General features: G+C 61.1%; 2 protein-coding genes across 12 annotated transcripts in view; one reads left to right on the top strand and one right to left on the bottom strand.

Annotated features, from left to right (window-relative positions):
- Positions 1-22,960, bottom strand: part of SLC38A10 (solute carrier family 38 member 10) — a 33,321-nt gene extending 10,361 nt beyond the window's left edge. For 4 of the 11 annotated variants that reach the window (XM_005668573.3, XM_084983293.1, XM_084983295.1 and 1 more), the window contains exons 1-11: positions 22,576-22,960; positions 19,930-20,047; positions 16,433-16,478; positions 15,561-15,654; positions 15,272-15,415; positions 14,500-14,624; positions 12,040-12,142; positions 11,428-11,610; positions 10,467-10,578; positions 9,942-10,048; positions 446-617 (exon numbers count right to left, since the gene is read on the bottom strand). In XM_005668573.3, the coding sequence (XP_005668630.3) occupies positions 446-617; positions 9,942-10,048; positions 10,467-10,578; positions 11,428-11,610; positions 12,040-12,142; positions 14,500-14,624; positions 15,272-15,415; positions 15,561-15,654; positions 16,433-16,478; positions 19,930-20,047; positions 22,576-22,674 (1,303 nt within the window). In that variant the 5' untranslated portion in view covers positions 22,675-22,960. The remainder of the gene's footprint in view (positions 1-445; positions 618-9,941; positions 10,049-10,466; positions 10,579-11,427; positions 11,611-12,039; positions 12,143-14,499; positions 14,625-15,271; positions 15,416-15,560; positions 15,655-16,432; positions 16,479-19,929; positions 20,048-22,575) is intronic. The other 7 variants (XM_084983292.1, XM_084983294.1, XM_084983296.1 and 4 more) reach the window with 3 other exon arrangements.
- On the top strand, positions 3,050-5,389 carry LOC146397970 (uncharacterized). Its single transcript, XM_084983341.1, has 2 exons — positions 3,050-3,964; positions 5,105-5,389. The coding sequence occupies exons 1-2, from the start codon at positions 3,192-3,194 to the stop codon at positions 5,238-5,240; spliced, it is 909 nt and encodes a 302-aa protein (XP_084839467.1). The 5' UTR covers positions 3,050-3,191; the 3' UTR covers positions 5,241-5,389.
- Positions 22,961-26,659: the final 3,699 nt, after the last annotated feature.

Raw genomic sequence — 26,659 nt, 5'->3', positions numbered from 1 at the left:
GGCCCCCCACACGGGGGATCTTCAGAGCCGGGCCTGCAGCTCACGAGGCACGATGGCTCTGTCAGCAGGTGGGTCGACGAGTAATAAAATCAAACAGGAAACAAAGCCGAGGGACATCGGTGACTTTGTCCAAGAAAACCTGGCTCCAAATGCACATCCTCAAACCTCAACGAGCAAGTGCGAGCGACCCCCGCAAGTCTCCTCACCTGCTGGCACTCTGAACGGGGCATCGCGGCCTCGGCCCCGCTCTCTGCCCTCCACCATCCGTGCCCTGCAGGCAAGGGGCTGTGCCCGCCAGCCCCAGAAGCTCCCACCCCTCAGTCACCCAAAGAGGACGGAGGCAGCTGGGCAGGGAAGACAGCCCACAAGTGCCACCTTTGTCCCCATGACCCCAGGGCGACGCGGCTGGGATGCCCCCGAGAAAGCTGCGTGCCTGTGTGCGTACCTGGGAGCCGCGTACCTGGGAGCCGCACCGCCTCTGCCTGGACGGCGCCCTCGGCCTCTCCGAGCTTGCCGCCGGGGGCTTCCTTGGCCAAGTCCACAGGGGTCTCCTTGCTCACGGACAGGGTGCTGTGCGTGCTGATCACCAGGACACCCAGGCCGACCCAGAGCACCACCTGTGGACGAGACAGAGACCCCGAGAGCTGCAGGCCCTCAGCCCCTGCGCCCCTGCCCTCCCTGGGCGGGGCGGTGAGCAGCACACGGCCCCAGCCACACGGCCCGCCAGGTGATGCTCACCAAGCCACCGAGGTAACCGAGCGCGGGCCACGCCTGCGGAGCCGCCCCGGCCATGGGGCCGAGAGTTTGAGGGATGCTAGAGGCGGTGTGTGTGACACGGAGGGGCCTGCTGGCTGGAAAGACCCCAGCGCACTGGGCAGGCCTCCTGGAGAGCCCAGCGACCAGGCCTGTCCACACCTAGGGCTGCAGAGATCAGGCCCCTTGAGGGCTCTGGCCAGACAATCTCAGGCAGCTGCCAAAGTTGGAGCGGCCCATGCTTATCCTCCCCAACCGGGAGCCACATAGAAAACCCAGGCCTCCAGGTGCCTGGCCTCAGACAGCCTGCCCCCCCCCTCACCCATTAGGCTGGGCACGCCCGCAGCCGCAGGCACAGATGGGAGACACCGTGGAGGAGGCACTGCTGCCCGGCTCCCACCTCATCCCTCCTGTGACGGCCCGAGGCCGCTCAGCAACGCCACCCTCAGGGACTCAGGACACAGCCCGATCCCGGGGTGGTCGGCTGAGTCCGGCTCTCGCCATAGCCCCCGTGGGTATTGGGCCGCTGCCGTCTGTGTCACTTCAGCTGCCACAGCCGCAGACGCCGCCCGGCCCGCCGGCTCCTCAGGGTGGGGATGCAGGGCCCCTGGTTCCGCAGAGAGGCGCCGCGAGGCGGCCTGCCCGGGGAGCCAGAACCCAAACCTTTTCTGGAAAGCGTGCCGACTCTAAAAAACACGGGTTCAGATGACCCAGTGAGACGTTCCCAGACCCAACACGATTAGCGAGGAGAGACCTGCACCGCAGGAAAGGGCCTGCACCCCGCAGGCGGGCGCCAACCTGCAAGAGGCGCCTTGGGGGGTCTGCTCCCACCGAGACACTTCTCGGGGCCTGGCCAGTGCCTGCGCTCCGGGGCCCCTCCGGCCCTGCCCAGCCGCTGGCCTCAGTCAGGGACACGGGGGGGTGCTGCCAGATGGAGCCCCTGGGTCTGAGCCGCGTCGGAAACTGTGCGATGCACAGCTTGGCATCCTGAACCCCGCACCCGACCCCTGCCCTCGACCCCAAGCTATTTTCTCCCAGATGTGCGGACAGACGGCTGCAGCCGCGTGCTCAGAGGTCAGCGCACTACGCCTGCTCCAGCAAACAGAGCTTCATGGTGTCCAGAGGTGACCAGAGTGGTTTTACAAAGTTTAAAAAGAAACTTTAGGAGTTCCCATTGTGGCAAAGTGGAAATGAATCCGACTAGGAACCATGAGGCTGTGGGTTCAATCCCTGGCCTTGCTCAGTGGGTTAAGGATCCCGCGTTGCTGTGCCTGTGGTGTAGGTCGCAGACGCAGCTCGGATCTGGCGTGGCTGTGGCTGTGGCGTAGGCCGGTGGCTGCAGCTCCGATTCGACCCCTATCCCGGGAACCTCCATATGCCGCAGGTGCGGCCCTGAAAAAAAAAAGAAAGGAAAAGAAAAGAAATTTTATTCCTCCAGCTGACGGCTGAGAAACAACAGAAAGAACTTCACGTCCTGGCTGGGACCCCGCAGCCCCAGACGCGCGAGGACAAGACCGGTGAGCGCCCCGAAACACACCCATCGGGGAGGGAGCTCAGGCGCCGGCCCAGGAGAGCACCAGCCAGCAAACCCCCTCCCTCCAGCCCTGCGGCGGTTCGGACAGAGGACGACCTCTGGCTGGTCGCTTTCCGGGTCATCTTACAGGGGACGTCGCCGAACGTCCCACGGGAGACCGACAAGCCAAAGGCGGCGCCTCATCCACGCTTCTGAGTGGTTCATTTCAACCCTGGCTTCCTGGCCTCAAAGAAACACATCACGCACATGATAAATATTAACTCTATTACGGCAGCAAGGTCCCGAAAAAGGCCAAGGACGCGCCAACCTCCGTCAACTCACAACGCAGAGCCCGTGGGGAGCCCGACGTCCTCCTGGCACCGCGCACAACACACCCGCCCCGGCCCGCGGCCTGGCCGTCCACGGCCCACTTGCCCCCCCACCCCCGTCCGTGAAGACCCCCGCCCGTGCCCCCCGCCCCGCAGCAGCCTCCGCCCCTCCCATCCCCAGGACCCTACCTGCCTCCCGACACCCCAGCTTACGAGCACCCCGGGCTCTGCAGGGCCACTGCCAGCTGCCCGCCGTCTGGGTGCAAGCGGCTCACGGACCCAGCCAGGGCCTCTGTGAGCGGCCACACATCCCAAATGGCCCCCCTTTCCTGAGAAGAAAGGGCACAGGCTCAGGAAAACCCCCCAGCAGGGAAGCCAGAGCCACCCCAGCTTGAGGGGAACCAGGCAGGTGTCTGTGAGGACACGGGAGGGCCAGGCCTGTCACTGCGGACCTAGGTCCAGGGTGATGCTGCCACAGTGACCAGGTCACATCCTGCAAGCAGGCAGGTGTTGGGAGGCGAGAGTCCACCAGAGCCAGGGTGGGCACACGGCCCACGGCAGCACCAGCTCCAGGTGGGCCGGGCTTTGGAAAGGGCATGGATATTGGCCAAGTCCCCAGGGCAGCCCGACAAGTCCACACTGACCCCCGACCTCCCCCAGCACCAGGACGGCGCTCCAGCAGGGGCCCTCCGCCTCCCGATCGGCTGGGGCCCCCAGCTCCACGCCAGAGAGCAGCACGGGGCCCCCGAGAGGACGCCTCTGCCCACTGCGCACACGGAACACACACGGCCAACAAAGCCCCACCTCGACCCCACACCCAGCCCCGCAGGAGTCTCCACATCACTGTGACCAGGGGTGGCAGGTGCTCCGTGGACCCCAGCCCTGGGCCGGGCGCCACGTTCTGGGAGGGCAGCTCCTTTCACTGCATCCCCAGAGCACCCCCACTGCCTGTTCCAGGGGCACAGGATGCAGGGGAAGCTCGCACTCAGGGCTCCCCGCTGCCCGGGCCTTTGCGGGTGCCAAGCAGTCCCGCGGCCAATTCCGGGTGGCAGTTCCTCCACCCCGGCCAGCATCGGGAAGAGCCTTGCGGTCTGGGGGTTGAAGGTAAACGCACAGGCTGCTGCCAGCAGGCAAAGTTTCTTCCCGATGCTCCGAGGGCCAGGTGGGCGCTCACGGTTCCTGCTCAGCCCCAGAGGACGGCTCTCGGGACTTTCGTGCCTCCTCCCACACAGACGAGGCCGCCCCCCGCTCCCCGGCTCCTTCCCAGGCCCCAGAACCAGGACCAGGCATCTCTGGGCCAGAGCGCTCGGTGGCTCTGCCTCCCATGGGAATCACAGTGGGGCACCCGGGCAGGAGGGACGCATGCCAGGCAGGTGCCCCTTGGCATCTTCCCCAAAACACAAAAGCTCCGTGTTCGGAGGTAAAACGGCAGCAGCACGCGCCCAAACGCTCGGCCCGGGTGAGACAGTCGCTCGAGGCCTGTCGCGCAGTGCCCCCCCAGGACACCGGGTCAGAGGAAGCAACGCCTCTGCGGATGGTAAAGTTCCCATTGCGGCGCAGTGGTTAGCGAATCCGATGAGGAACCATGAGGTTGCGGGTTCGATCCCTGCCCTTGCTCAGTGGGTTAAGGATCTGGCATTGGCGTGAGCTGTGGTGTAGGTTACAGACATGGCTCGGATCCCACATTGCTGTGACTGTGGTGTAGGCCGGCGGCTACGGCTCCGATTAGACCCCTAGCCTGGGAACCTCCATATGCCGCGGGAGCAGCCCCAGAAAAGGCAAAAAGACAAAAAATAAAATAAAGAAATAAAATAAAAGCCCACAGTAAAACACGCACAAGAGAGGCTTCTTTAGCGAGATCCCACGTGTCCCCGTCTACAGACACGTGGGGACGTACGAGTGCGTGAGTCATTTCTACGCATGAAGCCAAAGCCAGCGCCACGCTGGACAGGGGGGTCCTGGAGGCTGGCCCAGCCGAGTCGGGGAGACGGCGCAGAGGAGAGGCACGCAGCTAGAGGGGGCTGAAACGCCCAGGAGACGCTGGCGGTCAGCGGGCAAAAAAACCAGTGTGGGCACCTAGAGCCTCCCCACACGGCCAGGAGAGGCAGAGGGGGGCAAGGGCCTCGCACCACGGCCAAGAGCCGCCGAGGGGCCTGGTCTGCGGGGGAGACGGGAAGGAGCGGTCCTTCAAAGGACAACTTTTTTCTCCCCAAAAAGAGTCTGATGGACTAAACACTGGGACTTGACCAACTGGGAGAAAGCGACACTTGCAACCTGGCGGGCAAGTGGCTAGTCTCCTATTATAACGAGGCCCCCACACTCACCAAAACCCCCCACTGAAGACACTGGTGAGTGACCTCAGCAGCTGCGACCTGAGGGGTGAGACCCCAGAGGACCGACCCAAGCACCAAAGGGCCTCCCGGTCAGCGGTGCCGACACGGACAGCAGAGCAGCGGCCTGGAGCCTGCAGACGCAGAGGCGTCAGGGGTGCGGCCCCCCCGGCAGCCAGAACCGGGGGCGCTACGACCCTGGGGAAGAGCAGACCTCAGAGGACGCAGCCACATTCCGGGCACAGCTCTCCCGCGGGGCACGTGCCAGCCACCAGCTGCGTGGAGACAGGCCGAGAGCAGGTGCCAAGAGGATGAACGCTAAGCAGAGCCTTGAGTGATCCGTGGGCAGTCACATTTCGTGGAGATCCAGGGAGGGCTACCCCCCGGGAGTGAAACAGACTGGCCGCTCGTGGACACAGGCCTTCTGCCCGCCCTCTGGCTGCTGGACAGGGGACATGTCACCCAGAGCCTTTACAACTGCTCACACCCCCGAGGCACCAAGCAGGCCAGGGGCACAGAGAACCAGAGGGCGCAAAGGGCCACGTCGGCAAACACCACTCAACTGAACCGTGAGAGTGACGTCGTGCGGTGGTTAATGTAGACAAAACTATGGAGTTCCCCTTGTGGCTCAGCAGTAATGAGCCCAACCAGTATCCGTGAGGATGCGGATTAGATCCCTGGCCCTGCTCGGTGGGTTAAGGCTCTGGCGTGGCTGTGGCTGTGGTGTAGGCTGGCAGCTGTAGCTCCAATTCGACCCCCAGCCTGGGAACTTCCATCTGCCACAGGTGTGGCCATAAAAACAATAAATAAATGAATAAATAAATAAATAAAATACACGTAAAATTAAAATACACAAAAGCAACAGCACCAGAGGCCAGAGGGGAGTAAATGAAGTTAAAATATCACTAGATACTTGCCTCATCTGGGACATGGTTAAAAACAAAAGCAAAAAGACTAATTTATAGTCAAGCCTAGGGAGCCAAGGATTCATATCAAACTGTCTTATTTAACCACTAGTAGAACAGAAATGTATAAACCAGCTAAGAATAGACAATGAATACTTAAAGCGCTTGATTTATCCAAAAGGTGGTAAGAAAGAAACAGAAAACAGAAAAAAACGAGACAAATAAAAAACAAAAAGATGGAAGCTTTAATCCCCCAATCAATAATTTCATTACCTGTAAATACTCTGAAACACCCCTGCTAACAGACTAAATCAAAACAAAAGCCAACTCTCTGCTCCTACTTAAGACACACCTTAGGGAGCTCCCCGTCGTGGCGCAGTGGTTAACGAATCTGACTGGGAACCATAAGAACACAAGTTCAATCCCTGGCCTTGCTCCGTGGGTGAAGGATCCAGCATTGCCGTGAGCTGTGGTGTAGGTTGCAGATGCGGCTCGGATCTGGCGTGGCTGTGGCTGTGGCGGAGGCCGGCGGCTGCAGCTCCAATTAGACCCCTAGCCTGGGAAGCTCCATGTGCCGCGGGAGCGGCCCAAGAAATAGCAAAAAGATGAAAAACAAAAACAAAAAAATATATATATATAAAGACAGAGAGAGCTCGAAAGAGAAAGGATGACAAAAACCCTGTGGGGACACAAACCCCAAACACAGCCAACGCGGCGGGTTAGCGAGACCACGTCAGACACGGCCGACGCTAAGGAGGGAAGCATCGCAAAAGATGGAAGAGACACTTTCACAGGAAGTGAGCATCTTGTTTATTTACCTTTTTACTTATTTATTCTGGCTGCACCTGTGGCATGTGGAAGGTCCTGGGCCAGGTATCGAACCCGTGCCACAGCAGGGACCCTCCTCCTTAACCCACTGTGCCAGGAGGGAACTCTGAAGAAGGGTCCTTTTAATCACAGAAAATCGCCTTAGAACTGCATGCTCCTAACAACACAGCTCAAGGACAAAAAGCAAACACTGACAGAACGAAAGGGCAAACGGACAAACCTATAATTACAGTGGGAACTGTCACACCTTTCTCATGACTGATACACAGGAAGATTAAAAAAATCAGTCAAAATGCGGAAAACCCAAAAATCAGGAAGTCCGCTTGTGGCACAGCGGTTAACGATCGGGCACTGCCACGGCTGCAACGTGCGTTAGATCCCTGGCCCAGAACGTCCATGTGCCGTGGTTGTGGCCCAGTGAGATAAAACAGAATATACTCAAATCAGCCAGTAACTCGATCTAACTCGTCTGACAACTGCAGACCAGGCGGCCCACTCGACAGCTGTGGGCACAGGCTGGGCGGCAAAGCCAGTGCCAGGGAGCGTCAGGCTCAAGTCCTTCAGCCCGTTTTGTCCAATCAGTAAAACGCATCACTCGAAAACCCCCCAAGGTTTGGAAATCTAAAGCAGCCGCTGGTGAAAGAAGAGGTAGGAAGGAAATTAGGGGAAAGGCTGCGAATGGAATAAGGCCACGTCTGCGATCTACAGCGGGATGCAGCCCCGGCCGAAGGCCAGCAGCCTGGTCTGGGGGAAGCTGAGAAGCCAGTTCCAAGGCTGAGCTGGAGATGCCAAGAGCCGACAGGCGAGTCCGTCCTGAGGAGACCACGGCGCTGGCCTCGAGACGCACCACCAGGCCTCAGCAACCACACGGGGAAGCCGTGCTGCCGGAGACACCTACAGACCGGGGCAGGGTGCCCAGCCTCGCACATGCGCGGGACACCAACGACCACGGGCCATGGCCACGCTGGGACGAGGAGGGTGCTGCTGAGCTGGAGAGCCACAGGGACACAAACCCTGATCCCTGCCCCACACCAAGCATCCCAGACGGGGCCCAGATCTAAACGAGAGAGTGAAACTAAAGAGGCTTCTACAAAGGGACGGACGAGACTGACTAAAGACCCTCAAGGAGCAACATTTTCTTACATGGTGCATAAAAAGCACACTGCAAAAAAAAGACTCAAAAGCCGAACCACGTTTAAAAAACCACAAACACCTGTTGATCAAAAGGTATTGTTAAGAAAGTGAAAAAGCAGCCAAGAGTGAAAAAAAAACATTTGTACTATATATTTCTGAAAAAAGTCTTTTTCTTTTGGTCTCCGTAGGGCTGCACCTGCAGCATATGGAAGTTCCCAAGCCAGGGGTCGAATCAGAGCTGCGGCTGCCGGCCTCCACCACAGCCACACCCATGCCGGTTCTGAGCCACGTCTTCGACCTACACCACAGCTCACAGCAACGCCAGAGCCTTAACCCACTGAGCGAGGCCAGGGATCGAACCTGTGTCCTCATGGACACTAGTTGGGTTTGTTACCGCTGAGCCACAGTGGGAACTCCTTGAAAAAAGTCTTATACAGTTTTTAAAAAAACCTCAACAAGGAGTCCTCCTGTGGTGCAGGGGCTTAAGGATCCAGGGTTGCTACTGCCGCAGTTTGGGATCCTGCTGTGGTATGGCTTCAATAACTGGCTCGGGAACTTACGCATGCTGCAGGCATGGCAAAAAAACAAAAAAACCCTCCATAAATCGGTAAGACAAAAGCAAATAACACGATGGATTTAAAAAATGGGCGGAGTTCCCGTTGTGGCACCGCAGAAAGGACTCCAACTAGTATCGATGAGGCTGCGGGTTCAACCTCTGGCCTCGCTCAGAGAGTTGAGGATCTGGCGTTGCCGTGGGCTGTGGAACAGGTTGAAGATGCGGCTCGGATCCGATGCTGCTGCAGCTGTGACTGTGGCGTAGGCCGGCAGCTGTAGCTCCGATTTGACCCCTAGCCTGGGCGTCTCCACATGACGCAGGTATGGCCCTAAAAAGCAAAAAAAAAAAAAAAAAAAGGGCAAAAACTGAAAGGTATCTGCAAAGACGACAGCCACGGGGCTACTGAGTGTGTGAAAGCGTGTTCCGCATCGTTAGTCGCGTGGGGGCTGCGGATTAAAACCCAAAGGAGGTTCCGCTGAGCATCCGTCGGAAAGGCCAGAAGCTGAAACCCGGACGAGAGACGCCACAGCCCCCGGCGCTCCGAGATGGAGCCTGAGGACCACTCTGCAAAGCCAGAGAGAGTCTGGCCAAGTGCACTGACACCAGACAGACGTAACCCCCGGGCCACCACGTCCGCACCGAAGTGAACCTCCGACAAAAGTGCAGGCACCCGGTGCAGCGGCAGGCAGCCCGGGCAGCCGCGGGGCTCCGGCGACGGCAGTTCACAGGGCGGGGTGTCCCAGGGCAGGGCCCCCGGCAGCGACAGCGGCAGCGACGCGGGGATCTCGGGCGTGACGCCGAGTAAGGAGGCCAGACGCCCACCCACCCGCCCGCCTGCACTAACCGTGGGCCTCCGTTTATGCCGACGTGAAAGGCAGACAAACTTACTCCAAAACGTCACAAGACACCAAGCAGCAACCCTCGTGGAGGAGAGACGGCGGGGCGCCAGGGCCGGGGGCAGGCGCTGGGATGTTCCAGCCCGGCCCTGGCTCCGCTCACTTCGCAAACACGACGGAGCCGCACGTGCGAGCAACGCGCTTTGCCGTGTGCACCCCAGACTCCTAACCTGTCCCCGGAACCTCAGAAAACGCCCGACAACCGAGAGCACAGCCCGTGCACCGAAGGAGAGACGCCACCACCCGCGGGTGGACGGAGGGGCGAGGCCGAGCTGGGCTGCGGGGCCACAGCGCCAACCTGCCCGCCGGCTCCGGGGAGAAGGCCCCCCGCTTCGACACAGGGACCCCGTCCCCAGATCCTGCAGACACCTTCTCAAACGCGGACGAGCTGCTGGTTTTGCTCTAACGGGGGAGGACGGGAGAGGTGAGGCCCACAAGGCAGCCCCGAGTGAGACGGGGGCGGGGGGCGACCTCGGGAGGATGGAGTCGAGGCCGGGCGGAGACCGGTCGCCGTAAGGACCGCAGGGAGAAGCGCTTCAGGGCTGGACGCGCAGGTGCGGGGCTCGGCGGCCCCGGGCCGCCGGCTGCTCCCCCGGCTCACTCCCACCTCCCCAGCCCCACGGGCCACCTCCTCGGCGCTGAGAGAGAGCGACCACGGCCTCCTCTCCCCGAGGGGCCGAGCGCGGCGCGGACGCACCTGGGAGGGCAGCGCGTTCTTGTGGATCTTCTTGTAGATGAGAGCCGGGCAGATGAAGCAGATGAGGCTTCCCATCGTGGCGCCCGTGAGGCCCAGCACCGTCTCCACTGCGGACCAGAGCGGCGGGGCCGTGAGCTTCCTGCGAGCGGGGCCTGGGGCCGCCGCACCCAGGCACCTCCAGGCCCCCTGGGACAGCCGCGGGGAGCAGGGACCCAGGGGGTCCAAGCGACCGGTGCGACGGAGGACGGCGAGGGGCCAGGAGCCGCCTGGTAAGGCCTCACCCCGCACCGGGCCTGTGTCCCCACCCGAGCCTGCGGCCCTCGAGCCGGCAACTGCTCCCGAGCCTCTCCCGGGGCCTCAAAGGAAAAAGCCCTGGGAGTCTGGAGACGTTTTCAGGCCAGAGAGGATGGCGGCAGCGAGGCTCTGGACGTCCCAGGAGACGGCTGAGACCCGGGCGGGGCCGGGCAGCCGCAGGCCGGGGGCGGGAAAGGGCGGCAGGAGGCCAGGCCGGGGCAGCCCACGTACCGTCTGGAATCAGGACTCCACCGACCGCAGTTCCGAACACAACTGAGAGGGTGAGGGCCTTGAACCGCAGGGGCGGCATGTAGCCCCCAGCAGCGAAGGTTCCGTCTTTTTGCTGCAGGAAGGAAAATAAAAACAAGAGGGCTTGGAGTCCCCATCATGGCGCCGCGGAAACGAAATGAATCCGACCAGGAACCACGAGGACGCTGGTTCGACCTCTGGCCTCGCTCAGTGGGTTAAGGATCCAGTGTTGCCATGAGCTGTGGCGGAGGTCGCAGGTGCAGCTGCACATGCAGCTCGGATCTGGCGTGGCTGTGGCTGTGGTGGAGGCCGGCAGCTGCAGTGCTGCTTCGACCCCTAGCCTGGGAACCTCCCTATGCCACGGGTGCGGCCCTCAAAGCCAAAAAAATAAAAAGGTTCTGAAACGCCCAATTTCCTCTCCACTCTTCTGTGAGGCGAGTCCTTTCCTTAAAGGGCTCCACCAACAGCCAGGCGGGTCCGCCCGGGAGGAGGCGGGTCCGCAGACGTGAACCTGCGACCAGAACTGAGGAAGCCACAGGCCGCGCCCAGAGCAGCCACCAGTGCGAACTGCTGCTTCGCGCTAAGACGTGGCGGCAAGCCCTCCCGCCTTCCTTCTAGACCAACGCCACGAGAGGCTTTTCAAAGTGCCGCAGAGGAGTTCCTGTCGGGGCTCAGCCAAACGACTCTGACTAGGAACCATGAGGACGCAGATTCAGTCCCCGGCCTCGCTCAGTGGGTTAAGGATCCCGCATGGCTGTGGCTGCGGTGGAGGCCGGCGGCTGCAGCTGCGATTCAACCCCGAGCCTGGGAACCTCCACAGGTCGCAGGCATGGCTCTAAAAAGACCAGAGAAAAGCAAAAAGCTCTGCCGACTACTGCTTGGGAAGACGGGGAAGCAGCGAAGCCAGAGCAGAGCGCGCCTGAGACCAGGGCGCGTGCCTTACCTGCTGCTCGAAAAGCAGCGTGTTCAAGGCCTGTCTGCAGGGCAGGATCATCATGGGGAAGCCCACGGCCACGGACATCACGAAGCCCACGCGGATCATCTCCGTCACCAGGTTGGACGGGAAGTGTGTGAGCACGTTGCCCTCGGTGGCCTCGGTGAAGCTCACGTAGCCAAAGAAGCCCACCTGCGGGGGGACGGCAGTGGCGGCGGCGGGGGCGGGATGCCCCACGCGCCTCGCCGGGGGGCTGGTCCTGACCTGGCTGGAAACCCAACCCGGGGGGCCATGGGTACGCTGTGCTGCCCTCGCGCGGAGGCCCGGCGGCCCACTGCACCAGCCAACAGAGTGGGGAACAACCAGGTTCAGACGAGCCCGACGTCGCAGCTCTACGTGCGACGTGGGAAAACCACCCACGGAGAATGAGACCGGAGGGGCACCCCTGTGGGCTGTGGCCCCGGGCCCCTCTCCACCCTCCCGGTGGGTCAGCGCAGGCCCGGGGAGGTGCTTGGGGCGGGACGCCACCGCCTCCGAACGGTTCGCAGGCCCAGGGGCCACGCGGGGGCTCGGGGAGGAGGAGCCGGGCCGGGGGCGAGGAGGGCACGAAAGGGCTCCTACCGTGACGTAGAAGGTGGTGACCACGTTGAGGGAGGAGGCGAAGATGGAGCTCATGGTTTTCACCGACGGCTCGTCCAGGCTGTCGTAGGTGGGCAGGACCTGGCTGCAGAAGACCCAGCGCCTTCGGGGAGCTGATCCAGAGGACACGCCTCGCCAGGTCCCCGGACACCCGCCTCCCCACCCCACTGGCCACGCAGAGCCGGGCCGAGCCCTGGCCGTGCCAGAGACGGCGCTCGGCGCCCTCCGCCGCGCTCCCTGTGAACGCTTCACAAGTGCCAGCGGATGAAAGGCCGCTTGTTCCACCGCAGCAGGAGTGTACCCGCTCCGGGGGCCGGGCTGGGCTGAAGCAGCCCGTGTTTACAGGGGAGGCAGGAAGCGGTTCAGAGCATGGCTGTCAAAAGAATGAAAGTTAAACAAACAAGCCGGGCCGCCTGCCCATCCCAGCGCCTCAGCAAGGGGCTCAGAACGGGCGTGGACCCAGCTGGGCGTCGGGAGGAGCGGCCTCAGTCCCACGGCCCAGGGCCAGCAGGGCAGTGCTGCTGGGTGTGCAAGGGAGGCGTCCCCCGGCTCTCTGCCAACGGCAGGCAGGCAGGCAGGCACCGGTCACCTGGCAGAGGTGCAGCCCTGAGGGGAGGAAGCAGGGTGACGCTGTGCCAAGGGTGAGGGACAGCCGGAGCCCGGGTCAGTGGTCACGCCACGCGGGAGGCCGGGAGGGGGCGCATCGGGACAGAAATGAACAGCACAAGAGTCGGCAGAGCCAAAGCCCAAAACCACCTTAAAAAGTGAAAGGAGCACAGAGAGGACCCACTAAGGCTGCTCACACTGCGTGACCGGGCTGGCACTGTCCCTGGCCCCACACACGGTGCCAGCAGCCATTCCAGGAGGCAGGAGTCACCACGGACACGGCCTCGGCCTGGTGGAGGGTACCAGGTGGCTGCCGCCAGGTCCCTGCAGCCCAGGAGGAGGCAGAGGACCTGCAGAGGAACCAGCGCCAGCATCCAGGTGCTGACCTGCCCCCAGGCCGGAGCAAGGTCCACTCCAGGAGCCCCAACACCAGATCTCAAGGCAGGGGCACTCTCCTCGGCCCCAGAAGTCCCTGCCGGGAGCTGCTGACACCGTGAGGAGGTGCTGTGCTCAGCGCGTGGGAAAGACAGGCGTGGAAAGCCCTCCTCCAATCCTGCCGGCACCCCAGGGACCCCTGATGGCAGGAGCCAGACCCCACGGTGGTCCACCCCAGCACCGCAGGGCACTGGCAGCCCGCCCACCTGGCTGAGCGGCCCCGTGACTCAGTTTACCTGAGTGCCCCCCGCACAGCCCAGGCTCCACATGCTCAGCGCTCTCGGCGCCTCCCTGGGCCACAGGGCAAGGAGCCCGGCCGTGCCCGCACAGTCCTGGGCAGACACGCAGGTGAAAGAGCCGCTTCTTCCCCTGGAGATGCCCAGCCCTGGACCCCTCGGCACCGCTCCCCAAGGGGGACGCAGGCAGATCTGCAGCCCCCTCGCCCCTGTGAGCAGCGGGATGGGTGCTCGCGACGCTCTAGGAAGCTGTAATCGAGCTGAGAGCCAAACCCAGGGCAAGCGCCTGACTGCAGAGCGGCCACCGCTGAAAAGCCCAAGCAGGGTTGCCTTCCGCAAAAACAAACTCGCGGACACAAAGGACAGCCGGTAACTAGGTACATGGCAAAACGGTGCAACTGTCACCGACTGTAACGCGGACGTTAACAGGAAGAGGGGAGCACGGTCTGGCGGAGACGGAGCTGCCAGGAGAGACGGTGGGGGGACGACGATTTGGATCCTCGCGTGGGTGTAAACACAGCAGTCTGAACAAATTTCATCTGTCACGTAGTTTACGACTGGCACAGCTCATGCCCGCTGGAGCCTCGGGGGCTGCTCCGCCAGCGCCCCGCCCAGGGGCCTTTCCCATCCCCCCTCCACCGGACTGAAGTCTCTTGGGAGGGGTTCCCGTCTAACCGGGCGAGAATCACAGACTCCTGTCCCTTGCGGAAGGTAAGGCTGCTGGAATCATGGAAACAGCCTGGTCAGCATTTAGAGCCTGCGAGCACGCAGCTCATGCACACGCGCGCACGCGCGCACACGGTCCTCCGAGAGCAGCCCAGCAGCCGTCTGGAGTCAGTGTTTGTGCAATTTCCTCCTAACTGTTCTCACGCGAACCGCTGAATTCTGGCAAACCGCTCGGGACTCTGTGATCAGACGGCTGGGGCTGCCCCGCCTCCCCCAGCGCCGCCCGTGGGGGCCTGGCAAGCCGGGCGCTCTCGCCGAGAGAGAGTGCTGGGAACAGAGCGGATTTCTCTCTCGGCGAACATCTAACCCCCGCCCCGAAGCCAGAGCGGGAGAGGCCAAGGAGTCGGTCCAGCACGCGGCCTGGACCGTCCGGCAAAGGAAACGGTGCTCCCTCCCACACCGCAGCCCCCGCCCCCACCCCCGTATAGGTGGCACTTACGACTGGCAGGCAAAGGACATGCCAAAGATGGGGATGCAGCGGAAGACGCCCTCCCAGCGGACGTAGCTGACCCGCCGCAGCCACTGCCCGACGAAGAGGCCGTGCTTGAGGGAGGAGAGCACGATCTGGGGGGGCGGGGGGGGCTCAGCATCAGGCAGTGGGCACATCGGGCCAGGCCCTCGCTGCCTGCATGGCTGGGGGGTGTGCAACATAGGGCCCCCACGGCACAGCCTGTCACCAGCTGCAGGGGCCAGGGGTCCCACGCGGTCCCAGGTTCGCCAGCCTCTGCGGTGGCACTTGGGGACACCTGCCCATCCAGGGGCCCTCGGCAGTGAGGCCCACCGGCCGTGCCCTCCCAGCTGCCTCAGGGACCAGAGGCCCCACGCTGGCAAGTCCTCGGCGGTCTTGCACAGACATGATTTCAAAGACAAACCCACGGACAGCAGGGCTGCCTGGAGAGGAGGGGACGTCGCCCTGTGCATGGCCTCCTAGGGGCAGCCCAGCACGGATGCTCAGGCTCTGCTCCCGCAGGAGTGACCCCGTCTGACCTTCCCTGGGAAGGGGTGCTCGGGAGCAGGGGCGCTCGCGGCCTCAGCTCCACGCCGCAGCCCCCGTCCAGCCGGCGGCAAACACTCACTCGAAAGTAACGGCTCACCCCCGGTGACAACAGGCTGGCGGCGGACTCCCGGCCACAAACCCCCCAGAAGAGGCCTTGCTGTGAAACGGGGAGCTCCCCGTCCCTCTCCCGTGCCTCTCCCGCGGCGCCGCTCACCACGAACATGAACACGGTGTAGAAGATGAGGGCCATGGCGCTGAAGGACTGGACGGAGGCCAGCACGTTCCTCTGCAGGCTGAGCGGGAGCACGACGCACAGGGACACGGCGAAGAGCAGGAGCACGCGGAAGGTGCCTGTCACCTGGAGGGAGGCCAGGCGTTGCCCCTGGGCACAGGCCCGCCCCCACTCCCCCGCTCCCGCCCGAGAGGTGGCCTCGCAGCGGCCACGGGCCGCCCTGCCAGCGGCCACGGGCCTCCGCGGCACCAGCCCCTGTGCACGGTCTTACCTGAAAGCCAAAGAGCCGCGCAAAGAAGTTGGCCCCCAGGTCACCGATCACGACGTAGAAGGCGACGCAGGTCCCCAGCATGAGCCCGATCATGCTGCGAGGAAGCGCGTGGGCGCGTCTGCACGGGGAGCCCATCCCGGGGCCGCCCGGACCCGCCCCAGCCCCGCTGGGTGGCGGCCGACACGCAGCGACCCGCGGAAGGGCTGCGGGGGATGACGCCGCCCAGTTTCCAGGACTCGGGCGTGTTCTGCGGCGTTTGCTATGCTACTCGGGATGCATCTGACCAACTCTGAACTCTCATCTACAAGCTGCTACAGCTTCCTCTCCACGGGAGCACCTCAACGTCCTCTCAGGGCTGCGAAAACGCACGGGGTGTGCGGCACGTTAGAAGAACGATCCGCTGCTTCAGAAAGGGGTTTGGCCCGCTACAATTCCCTAACTTGGCAGCCCAGAAGTGCAATTTCCCAGCCGTTTTTTTTCATCTCATAAAATTTTACCCAAGGCGAGGACAGGATGTTTCCAGTCTAATGCCACCTTTATGCGACAGCGTTCCGGGCAGCGGCGGGGCAGGGGGCTGGCCCACAGGTTTCAGGACCAGAACCCAGGGGTGAAGTACAGCTGGGGGAGCCCCCCACTGTGTCCCAGGGCTTTGCGTTCCTACACTTTTCTTGGTAAGACTTAACCAAGGCCTTCAGCCTTGACACGAGTCATTCTAAGGGCACAACAAACTCAACTTTCGACGACTTAGGAAGTAACGCGTCACGTTATACACCGATCCCCAGCCGAAACGGGGGTCCCTGCCGCCATCCCTGCGCTCCCCTCTGGCCGCGGGCCAGGCACAGGGACCCCGCCGAGCAGAGGCCCATACCTACCTGGTCTCCACCAGCATCTTCCCGGCTTTTCCGTAGGCGTGCAGCGCTGGTGCGAAAGAAAGACAAGGAACGCCCAGTCAGACGGTGCCGCGAAGACGCCACCACGGACAAGAGTTACAAGGCAGGTGACAGAAACGCGGCGGGGTGCGGGTCCACGGGTGTGAGGGACTGTGCTTTTCTCAGATCCACCTTCCACAAGCACAAACCTCAGAAAACAAGGACCCCGCCAGGGAAAAACCAGGTAGTTGGTTTTTCATGCGCACGCACACACACACACACACACACACGAAAGAGGAAAGGAGAGGAGAAGAGAGGAAAGGAAAGGAAAGCCACCGCCGAGCAAAGCAGAGGCTGCCCTCCAGGCCAGCGGGATGCCAGCGCATCCAGGCCTGGCAGCCACACCAACGGGCCCTGGCTACGGGCTTTCATGCTGGCGTCACACGTGGTGCCTGGGAGGGGACGGGGCAGGTGCTCTCGGGCCTGTGCCCTCATCCCCTGCGAACAGAGCCTACCCGGTGGGGAGGCGCCCCTGGGCCCTGCCTTCCTGACAGGGGCTGCTTCTAGCGGAGGACACGTCTACACCCAGCAGCGGCCCAGCACCCCTGCGGCCCACCCCACGGTCCAGCAGGACGAGGCCTCCCCTCCTCCCACAGCGCCAGGGCTGGGCAGGGAGCTGGAGGGCGGGAACATGCTGGCCACCGGACGTGGATAAGTCTGAAAATGCTTCCAAACCACTCAGGAAGCGGCAGGGCACTGCCCAAAGCAGGGACAGCGGCCTGCACGGGGCCACTGTGTGGGGGAGTCCCTCTGGCCCCCTGGTTTGCAAACTACTGAATGCCCCTCGCATTTCAGGGACATCTAAGCCACAAGAGCCAATGGCCGATGTGGCTGCGGCCCAGCCGTCCCCCCTTCCTTCTCCAAAGGCAGCTGAGTGTGGAGGCTGGGGAGCCCCAGGTGCCAGCAAGCCTGGGTTTACGACCCACATTTCTCAAGGCACAGGCGCAGGTCACACAACCGCGGACAGGCAGGCTGGGGCGGGCCCACGAGTGGGCGGCAGGCTGGCCAGGGCCACAGAAACCTGGGCGGGCGGGTGACGGGACCACCAATGCGGAGCTGAAGCAGCCCGCACAATGGAAGCTCTGCGGCGAGGGCCGGCCACACTCTCGGCAGGCAGGGCCCGGGTCACAGTGGCCTGGCCGGCGCCGCGACTTCGAGGGGTAGACGACTCTCTGGCACAGCTGTGCATCTTCTGAAACAGGGGCTGGGAAAGTCACACGAGAGCAGGTCAAGCCGGGCAAGGGAGCAGCAGGTAAAGGGAATCGAATCACACAACCAGCCCCAAAGCAACAAACCAAACACCCTGAAACACACATATGAAGCAACAGCAAAAACTCCACCAGGGCTGGGATTCCCGGAGGAGCACAGTCCATCCTCCAGCGATGCCTACACATGGCCAGGGCAGAGGGCACAGCGCTGTGGCCTCCTCCAGGGACGAACTACACCGAGAAGCTGCCGCAAACACAAACACACGGCTGGGCGGCAGATCAGAGAAAACCGCCACCCTCTCCTCGGAGCACAAGCAGTTTAAAGAGGCTATGTGTTCAAGCTACACCTGCCATGCCAGGAATTTCTGCAGCTCCCCCCGCACCGTCCCCAGGGCTGGACAGAGGCCCTCGGTCCTGCTCCTTGACCCAGCAGACCACGTGTGTTGAGGGCTCGGCTGACAGAGGCCCTGTGCTCTCCTCCTGGGCCCCCTCCCCGGCCGCAGGGCAAGCTCCTGGCCAGGAGAAGACGGAGAAGGGAGAGAGGCCCACGAGCAGGGGGACGTGGCCCAGGAGGAGAGGGAGGGCTGCCCGCGATTCTCCTCTCTTCCTGTCTTGGGCTCCTTTCCAAGCAGTGGGGTCTCTCCAGCTCAGAGATGGTGCCAAGACCGAGCCAGGACGAGGGGCCCGAGGGCTGCTGACTGGGCCTGGGGGACTGTGGGAGTTCCCACAGCTGAGCCATCTCATTTGGTCCCAAAGGCCCAACCAGGGACCACTGGTGGTTTCGGATCTTCTTTGCTTCTGGCAGTGAGAAGCGGGCTGCAGTCACTGCGAGCAGTTCCAGGGAGGCGCCCCAGCCAGCCCTGCAGGAGGGTGGCCATGGGCAGTGCCCCTCAATCTTTCACCCCCAACCAACCAGTGCGCCTTCCAGGGACTTTCCAGGCATAATCAGGCAGACAGCGGTCAAGAGCCCGGCTCTCCAGCCCGGGGTCACTCGTCCTCCTTGAGGACACTGCCGAGCCCTTCGACGTCGGCTGCAGGAACCCCGCTGCACAGAGACGCTCAGCGGGCGAAAGGGTCGCCCTGGAGACGCAGCCCCGCTGCACACGTCACCCAGGCAGAGTCTGGTCTCCCGGGGTGGGTGGCGGGGGGGCTGGTACATTTCACCCCCCAAGTGACTCCGACGACAGAGTCTGACAGCACCGTGCTCGTCGGAACAGAGACGGGGAAGCGCCCCTTCGGCCGAGGTCAGAAGCAACGCCAGCGGCTCGGTGCGATGCAGAGCAGGCAGGCTGGAAGGAAAGCGAGGTCGCGCTGCCAAAAGCCCACGCGTGGGGCCCGCAGACGTTTGCGTTTTCTTTGGCCCCTGGAACTAGGCACGCCACTTCCTCATGCCGCCTCCTCGCCACCGTGAGAGCCTCGGGCTGGGGGCCGAGCCAGGCCCTCCGCGAGCGGCCCCAGCAGCCCGGTCCCACCTGAGCTGGGGGGGGGCGGGCGGGGCTTCAGCCGGAGGACGGGAACCTTCCCCAGATGCACACAGGGCCCGCGCCCGAGAACATGGTACTGGTATGTCACGACCCACGACACGTGTCCCCAGAACAGAGGGCAGCGCGGGAAGCTCCAAGGCGGTGGAGACAAAGCAGCCTGCACACAGGGCCCGCGGGGCCGGGGCGGGAGGGACCCTGCGCTCAGAGCTGAGCTGCCAGGAACCGCTCCGAACCGAAGGGAAGCAGAGAGCAGCCTGTCTGCCTCAGCTGAGACCAAAGGAGGACAGAAGAACGGAAGGAAACAAAACCGTAGCCGGCAGCCTCGAGACACCAGGACACCGGGGACTCGCCCCCGGCCACCCTAACCCTCCTGCAGACAGAGTGGCTCATGAAGCAAGACCCCCGGACGTGGGAGGGCAGACGAGACCCAGGTCCACAGGGGCGCAGAGGCTGCCGGGGCCGCCTGAACGACGAGGGGGCTCTGGGTGGGCATGTGCTTATTAAGCGGGAGCCGGGAAGACGAGCATCCCTCAATGCTGAAGCCCGTGTTCACATTAATGGTTTTTTGAAAAATTGCATTAAATTTCAAACTACGAAAAGGCATTGCTGTTCAAGGAACCCTTTAAGAATGAAGTGGAAGAAAAGAAAAGAAAGGGATGCGCCCCAGGGCCCCAGGGCCCATCGCAGCCCTTCTTCAGCAGGGCAGAGAAGGGTCCAGCCCCCGGCCCCCGGGAGGCGAGGTCCTCACCCAGGCCGGCGTAGGTCCTCCGTTTGCTCAGGCTGGCGGCTTTCACCAGGAACATGCAGGACTGGTGCGTCATCCAAGAGCAGAAGACCAGGAGCAGGGCGCCCAGGACGATGCCGCACTGGAGGGTTGGAAGAAAAAGAGACGTCATCGGAGAAAAACCGCCGGAGTCCCCACCTGACGCACGGACCGGCAGGTGCGGCCTCAGCTCAGCTCTGGTTCATTCCCGCGCCTACAGCTTCCTGGGCCTGGCAGCTACACGCGCTGTCCAGGGACACCAGGCCTGTGCGTGAGCCAGAGAGAGCACCTGGGACACCGCTTCCTCCCCGGCCCCTCCCAGAGTCTCAGGGAATCGAGGGGCTGCCAGTCTCCCCAGCTCCCTGCAGACCCCCTCCAGCGAACCACCTTCCAGCCACGTGGATCAACAGCTCTGAGCGATAAACACATTCTGGAAGGAAGAGATTAAAAGTGACATTTACGCCTTTCTTGTAAGTTAAGCAGACACTCACCATCTGACCAGCAATTGCACTCCTAGGTGTTTATCCAAAAGAAATGAAAACATGTGTTCCTGCACAAGCCTGTACGCCAATGTTTACAGCAGGTTTATCTGCGATCCAAAAGCTGAAGAGACAACCAACTCTCCTCCTAGCATGTGCCAGAGCGCAAGGCGCACACAGCCCGCGACCCGGCCGCCCGGGCGCAGGTCGGCAGCCTGCGGGACGCCTCCCCAGCGCCAAAGCCTGTGCACAGGCTCCAAACAGGCCGCACCGTCCTGTCCACAAAAGTTAAAGAACAAACACGTGGAGGAGCGCTTGCCAGACCCCGAAGCGCATCTAGGACACAACCTACTCACGGGATGGTCGCACCCGGCAACGCTGACGGTGGCGCTGGAGGTGGCAGGGGGACCTTCAGTGGGGAGGCAGGGTGGGGGGTGCTCGCTGTGTGTGCTCCTTAATCTCGGGGCTGGCTATCTGTTTTCGTTAACTACTTTATGAAAAGTCATCCAGAGTGTACCCAAAGTGCACTCGCTTTTCTGGATGCATGTTACACACGCTTCAGTAAAATGTTAATTCTTTTGGACAAGTACTCAAATTGCTACAACCAACCAAATAAACCAAAAAACAACACAACACGAACCCCAAGTTTTTTTTTTAATGACCTGGCTGCCAGATGAAAAACACACATCCCCAAACTGCCCACTGGCCTCACACCGTGTTCTGGCCGAGGGGCTTCCTGCGGAGAAGATGCTGAGTCCAACTGAGAGCAGCTCCTAATTCGGCCAGGCCCTCAGGGCGAGGCAAACCCCTGCCAGGTCTCCAGCCCCCACCTCTAAGCTCCCCCCCCCACCCAGCAAGTCAGCCGGGCCCGTGCTTAAACGCTCCGGCAGCGGGCTCAGCAGCAGGCTCGTGCCCAGCCCACGGCAGACACTCAAATCTGAACCCCCAGAGCCCTGCCGCGGTGGCACGTGGCAGACAGGCGTGAAGGATGGCGGTACAGGTACAGGCGCAGGACAAGCCAACTACACATCCCAGGAGGCAGTTCTGTGCCAGGCGCGTCGCAGTGCGCGCTGGGATACGTAGTCCCTCCAGGAACACCCAGAGGGGGCCGGCCCACACTGCGACTCCCATGCCAAGACACAGATGTTGCCTTGGAGGTTCCAGAAGCCGCCAGCATGGCCTTCCACGTCAGCCCGCCGTCTCCATCCCCCCAGCAACACGGTCGCCAAGCAAGTCAGAGCAACCGCTCACACGGGAACCGAAACGCATTTTCTTCTGCTTGCTATTTACAGCAAAGCATCCTAAATATGAAAAATGCAAAACCTGAATCTAAGATGAAGCAACTGGAGCCCACGTCAAGGCCAAAATATCATCTTATGCGCATTTTTCCACGTAAGGCTGGTCTTTGAGGGCCTGCTGGCCACCTGTCCTCCCCTGGTGTCCCACTGGTCCTCCTCCAGCCTCAAGAAAGCCGCTCTCCCTCGTGGCCAGCTCCTGCCCCAGGCGGCCGGGGGAGCGGCACCTCCAGTGTGGCACACAGGAAGCGGAGAAGTTCGTTTTTAGTTAAGAAGTTGCCCAATTTGATAACTCTGTCAACCTCCCTCTTCTAAAGGACCAAAAGCCTCTTTATTTGTGGATTAAACAGAAGCCAAATAAACCCACACCTCAAAAAAGGCTGAGTTTCTCTCCTGCAGTATTTAACGTCGGAATGACACCAATTTTTTAATACTTCCGACGTTTTCCGTTAAGGTAAGGTTTGCCCACAGCGAAACACAAAGCTCTGACGTGTCCAATCTGGTGAATTTAGCAACCCCCTCAGAACCCACACCCCAATCTAGTTCCAAGGCCGGGGGTTGACCTGTGCGCTCCCGGAAAGGAGTGCGGTGGGATCAGAGTTGCAAGAAACGCCAGGAAAGGACGCGAACACGGAGTCCCGCGGTCACTCTCCAGTTTTCAAGATCGCCTCGCTACACGCTGCACCTCGGTCTGAAGTTACCAACGGTGCGCAAGCTGTTCGCGGGGGGCTTTCCCTCGGCTTCCGCGGCGGCGCCGGGGCGGGTGGGCTGCCGGGTCCCTCCTCCCGCCGCGCCGGCTCCCGTGACGGGCTGAGCCCGGGGCGGCCGGGGCGGCGACCACCGCCCGCTCGACTCACCTGTTTGAAGCAGAAGGGCATGGTGAGGACACTGACCCCTACTATGCTGTTCACTATGTTCGTGATAAGCCCCCAGTTGGAGGCCGCGGCCGCGGTCATGGCGCGAGGCCTGGGGCCCCGGAGCCCCGGGTCCAAGGCGCCGGCAGGACGGTGGGGCGCGAGACCCCGAGGGGGACGCCGCCTGGAGGAGGCGGTCTCGCGGGAAGGCGGCGGGAGCAGTCACCCTCCAGGCCCCGCCAGGCCCCGCGGCCGCCTCATAGCTTCGTCCCCCGCTGGCTCCCGCGGGCCACCGCAGCGTCCCCGAGCCCAGACCGGGAAAAGCCGCGGGGAGCCGGCGAGAAACACTCCGGTGCTGCTCGGCGGCCGCCTGGGCACGCACACTTCCGCCTTCCGCGAGCTCCTCCGCCCGGAAGTGACGACGAGGGGCGGAGCTCGGGGCAGGGCGCTCACCAATGAAAGGCGGACCTCGGCGCCTGCAGGGGCGGGGCTTGGATGGACGCACACGGGGGGGGTGGGGACGGGGTCTATGGGGCGCACCTGTCCCTACAGCCAGCTGATCCTCCCTGTGGAGCTGGCGTCCTGCGCCATGTCTTGCAGGGTCTGGAGCACAAGAGCTCGCCCCTTGTGGCCCCCATCCGGAAGAGCAGTGGAGGGCAGGAGGGAAAGGGCCACGTCACGCCTTCTGGAGAGGAGCAGGATTTTAAGCCTTCATTTTCAGCAATTACCCTCGAGACCGATTGGGAGAAGTGTGCTAGATGCGCGGGTCTCCGGGGCTGCACCTTCATGTCAGCGTTGATAACGGATTCCAGGAGTTAGCGCCCACGTTTTAGGAGTGGGACGCTGAGCACAGAGAGGCTGAGTTCCTCAGCAAGAGTACACAGTTCTAAAGAGTGGGCATGGAGGAGTTCGCGTTTTGGCTCATCAGGTTAAGGACCAGTCTCCGTGAAGATGTGTGTTTGACCCCTGGCCTGCCTAAGTGGGTTAAGGATCCAGCGATGCCACAGGCTGCAGCACAGGTCGCAGATGTGGCTCAGATTCGGTGTTGCCATAGTGTAGACCCCTGCTGCAGCTCCCATTCGACCCCTGGCCCAGGAACTTCCATATGCCACGATGCAGCCACAATTTAAAAAAAAAAAAAATTGGAGTTCCTGCTGTGGCACAACAGGTTAAGGATCCAGTATTGCAGCAGCTGTGGTGTAGGTCACACCTGGGTCTGGGATAGGATCCCTGTCCGGGCAACTTCCATATGCCGTGGATGCGGTGGAAAAACATTTTTTTAAATAAGCAATAATAAAATAGCCCGGAATATATATATCCATTCTCCTGCTGAGGGCCACCGAGTTGCTTCCAATTATTTGCCATTATAAACAGTGATTCAGTGAACACCACGGCCCTTGTCTTCTCGGGTGTTGGGGGGGCTCCAGGGTAAACCCGTAGAAGCAGAACTGCCGGTTCACGTGCAGGCACACCTTCATTTTACCAGGTATTGCCCAATCGCTCTTCAAGTAGTTATGAGAGTTCTTGCTAGTTTACATCAGAGGCTGGACAATTTTTTTGTTTGTTGTCTTTTCTAGGGCTGCACCGCGGCATATGGAGGGTCCCAGGCTAGGGGTCTAATCGGAGCTATAGCCACCAGCCTACACAACAGCCACAGCAACATAGGATCCGAGCCCCATCTACAACCTACATCACAGCTCACGGCAATGCCGGATCCTTGACCCACTGAGCAAGGCCAGGGATGGAACCTGCAACCTCATGGTTCCTAGTCGGATTTATTAGCCACCGAGCCACGACGGGAACTCCAGAGGCTGGTCAATTTTTCCTGCGAAGAGCCAGGTAGCAAATATTTTCTGTTTCAAAAGCCACATAGTGGAGTTCCCATTGTGGCTCAGTGGAACCAAGCCTGACTAGCATCCACGAGGACACAGGTTCGAGCCCTGGCCTGGCTCAGTGGGTTAAGGATCTGGCATTGCTGTGGCTGTGGTGTAGGCTGATAGCTCTGATTCAGCCCCTAGCCTGGGAACCTTCATGTGCCATGGGTGTGGCCCTAAAAAGACAAAAAAAAAAAAAAAAACCACATAGTCTCTGCCATGACTATTGAAAGCAGCCCTAGACAACACATAAACAAATAAGTGTGACTGTGTTCTAACAAGACTCTATTTACAAAAGCATGGCTGCCCCATTTTGGCCAAGGGGCCATAGATCTTGGGCTCTGGCTGCACCCTGCCACAAACATTCATTTGGTAGTATCCTTTTGGCCAGTTTGGTGAGCAAAATGCAATCTCATTGTAGTCTTTAATCTGTTCTCCCTAATTACAAATGAGGTTAATCATCTACTCATATTTTTATTGTCCATTCATATCTCTTTTTTTGTAAGGGCCATACCCACAGCCATATGGAAGTTCCCAGGCTAGGGGTCGAACGGGAGCTGCAGCCGCTGGCCCACACCACAGCCACAGCCACACAAGATGCGAAGTGCAGCTGTGACCTATGCAGCAGTGGGCAGCAATGCCAGATCCTTAATCCACTGAGCGAGGCCCGGGATCAAATCTGAGTCCTCATGGATACTAGCCGGGTTCTTAACCCACTGAGCCACAATGGGAACTCCTGTTTTGTATTTCTTGAAATGCTTGTTCATTTCTGGCCACTTTTCTAACGAGCTATTTGTCTTTGATTTTACAAATTCTGAGTTCGCTCAACGTGCCCGTGTCCCTGAATTGGGGTTTGTCTGTCTCCTCGTTGTGTTGGTTTTCCGTTGTTGTTGTTGTCGTTGTAACAAATCTGCTGACCAACACCATCTGTTCTTACGGTTCTGTGGGTCAGAGGTTCCGAATGGAGCTCCCCAGACTGAAATCAAGGTGTCAGCAGGTCGTCCCCTTCCTGGGAGCTCTCGGGGACCCTCCATTTCCTGCTCATTGGATCGGTGGCAAAATTCAGGTCCCTTGGGTGGTAGGACCACAGCCACCCATTTCCTACCAACTGAAAACTAGGGTCCGTTCCCAGTTTCTAGAGGCCACATTCCCTGGCTTGTGGCCCCCGTTCTCCAACTTCAAAGCCGGTGGCAGGGGAGGGGTCAACTTTGTCTCTCTCCGACCCAGGCAGGAAAAGTTTTCAATTTTAAGGATTCGTGTGATTAAACCCAGCCCATCCGGATAATCCAGGATAATCCCCCGTCTCAAGGTCTGTAACCTCAATCACAGCTGCAAAGTCCCTTTGCCACGTGAGGTAACATACTCACAGGCTCCTGGGATGAAGGGGTGCACGTCTTTGGGGGGAGTCGGTCTTCTGCCTCCCACACGCATGAGGAAATTCCAGTTAGGTCTTTGGCAGCAACATCACGGATGTGCTGCCGTGTTTCCACGGAGTCCCAGCAGGGGATTTGTCCCACGACTAGTGCTGGTCTTTTTGTGTTTTTTGTGTTTTTCTTTTTTTTTTTTTTTTTGGCCGCTGTTTGTTTTTGTTTTTGGGGGGCTACACTCTCAGCATATGGAGGTTCCCAGGCTTGGGGGCAAATCCAAGCTACAGCGGCCAGCCTACACCACAGCCACAGCCACGCCGGATCCCCGACTCACCGATAGAGGCCAGGAATCGAACCCGAGTCCTCAGGGATTCTAGTCAGATTCACTTCCATTGCACACTAACGGGGACTCCCTGGTAATGGTCTCTTTGCTCATTCGATTAAGTACCTGAAAGTTATATCTTTCCCTCGGTGATTCCGGAGTGGTCTGTGGGAGGCCCTTTGAAACCGAATGTTCTGGTCCTTGTCAGACTTCCCCCGTGAACTCCAGGGGGCTGTTGAATTCGGTGGGTTGTCACCCATCTCCAGCACTACTTTCTCTTACGGCTGTGCCCACCTGAAGGTCTCAGGACCGAAGTTTAAAGCAGGGAGGGGCAGCACCGTGGCCATTTCCCGGCCAGCAGCCCTCCTTCTCACCACCCACACGTGAATTCACTTAGCAGAGCCCAAAGGGCACCGCCGTCCCACAGGAGCCGTCTGTGGCTTCTGGAAGACAAAGGCTGTGTGACCCTGGTACACAAATGAACCTCTCTGAGCCTGCGCTGGGCACCCATCCCTGAAGTGGTA

The sequence above is a fragment of the Sus scrofa genome, chromosome 12 (assembly GCF_054392235.1).
Source record: "Sus scrofa isolate SSC_HxYL_T2T_F1_AM1 chromosome 12, Sscrofa_HxYL_maternal_Yorkshire_Landrace_v2.0, whole genome shotgun sequence".
In the NCBI taxonomy this organism is placed as follows: Eukaryota; Metazoa; Chordata; class Mammalia; order Artiodactyla; family Suidae; genus Sus; species Sus scrofa.
The sequence above is the reverse complement of the archived record's forward strand: the minus strand, read 5'-3'. Positions and strand labels throughout refer to the sequence as shown.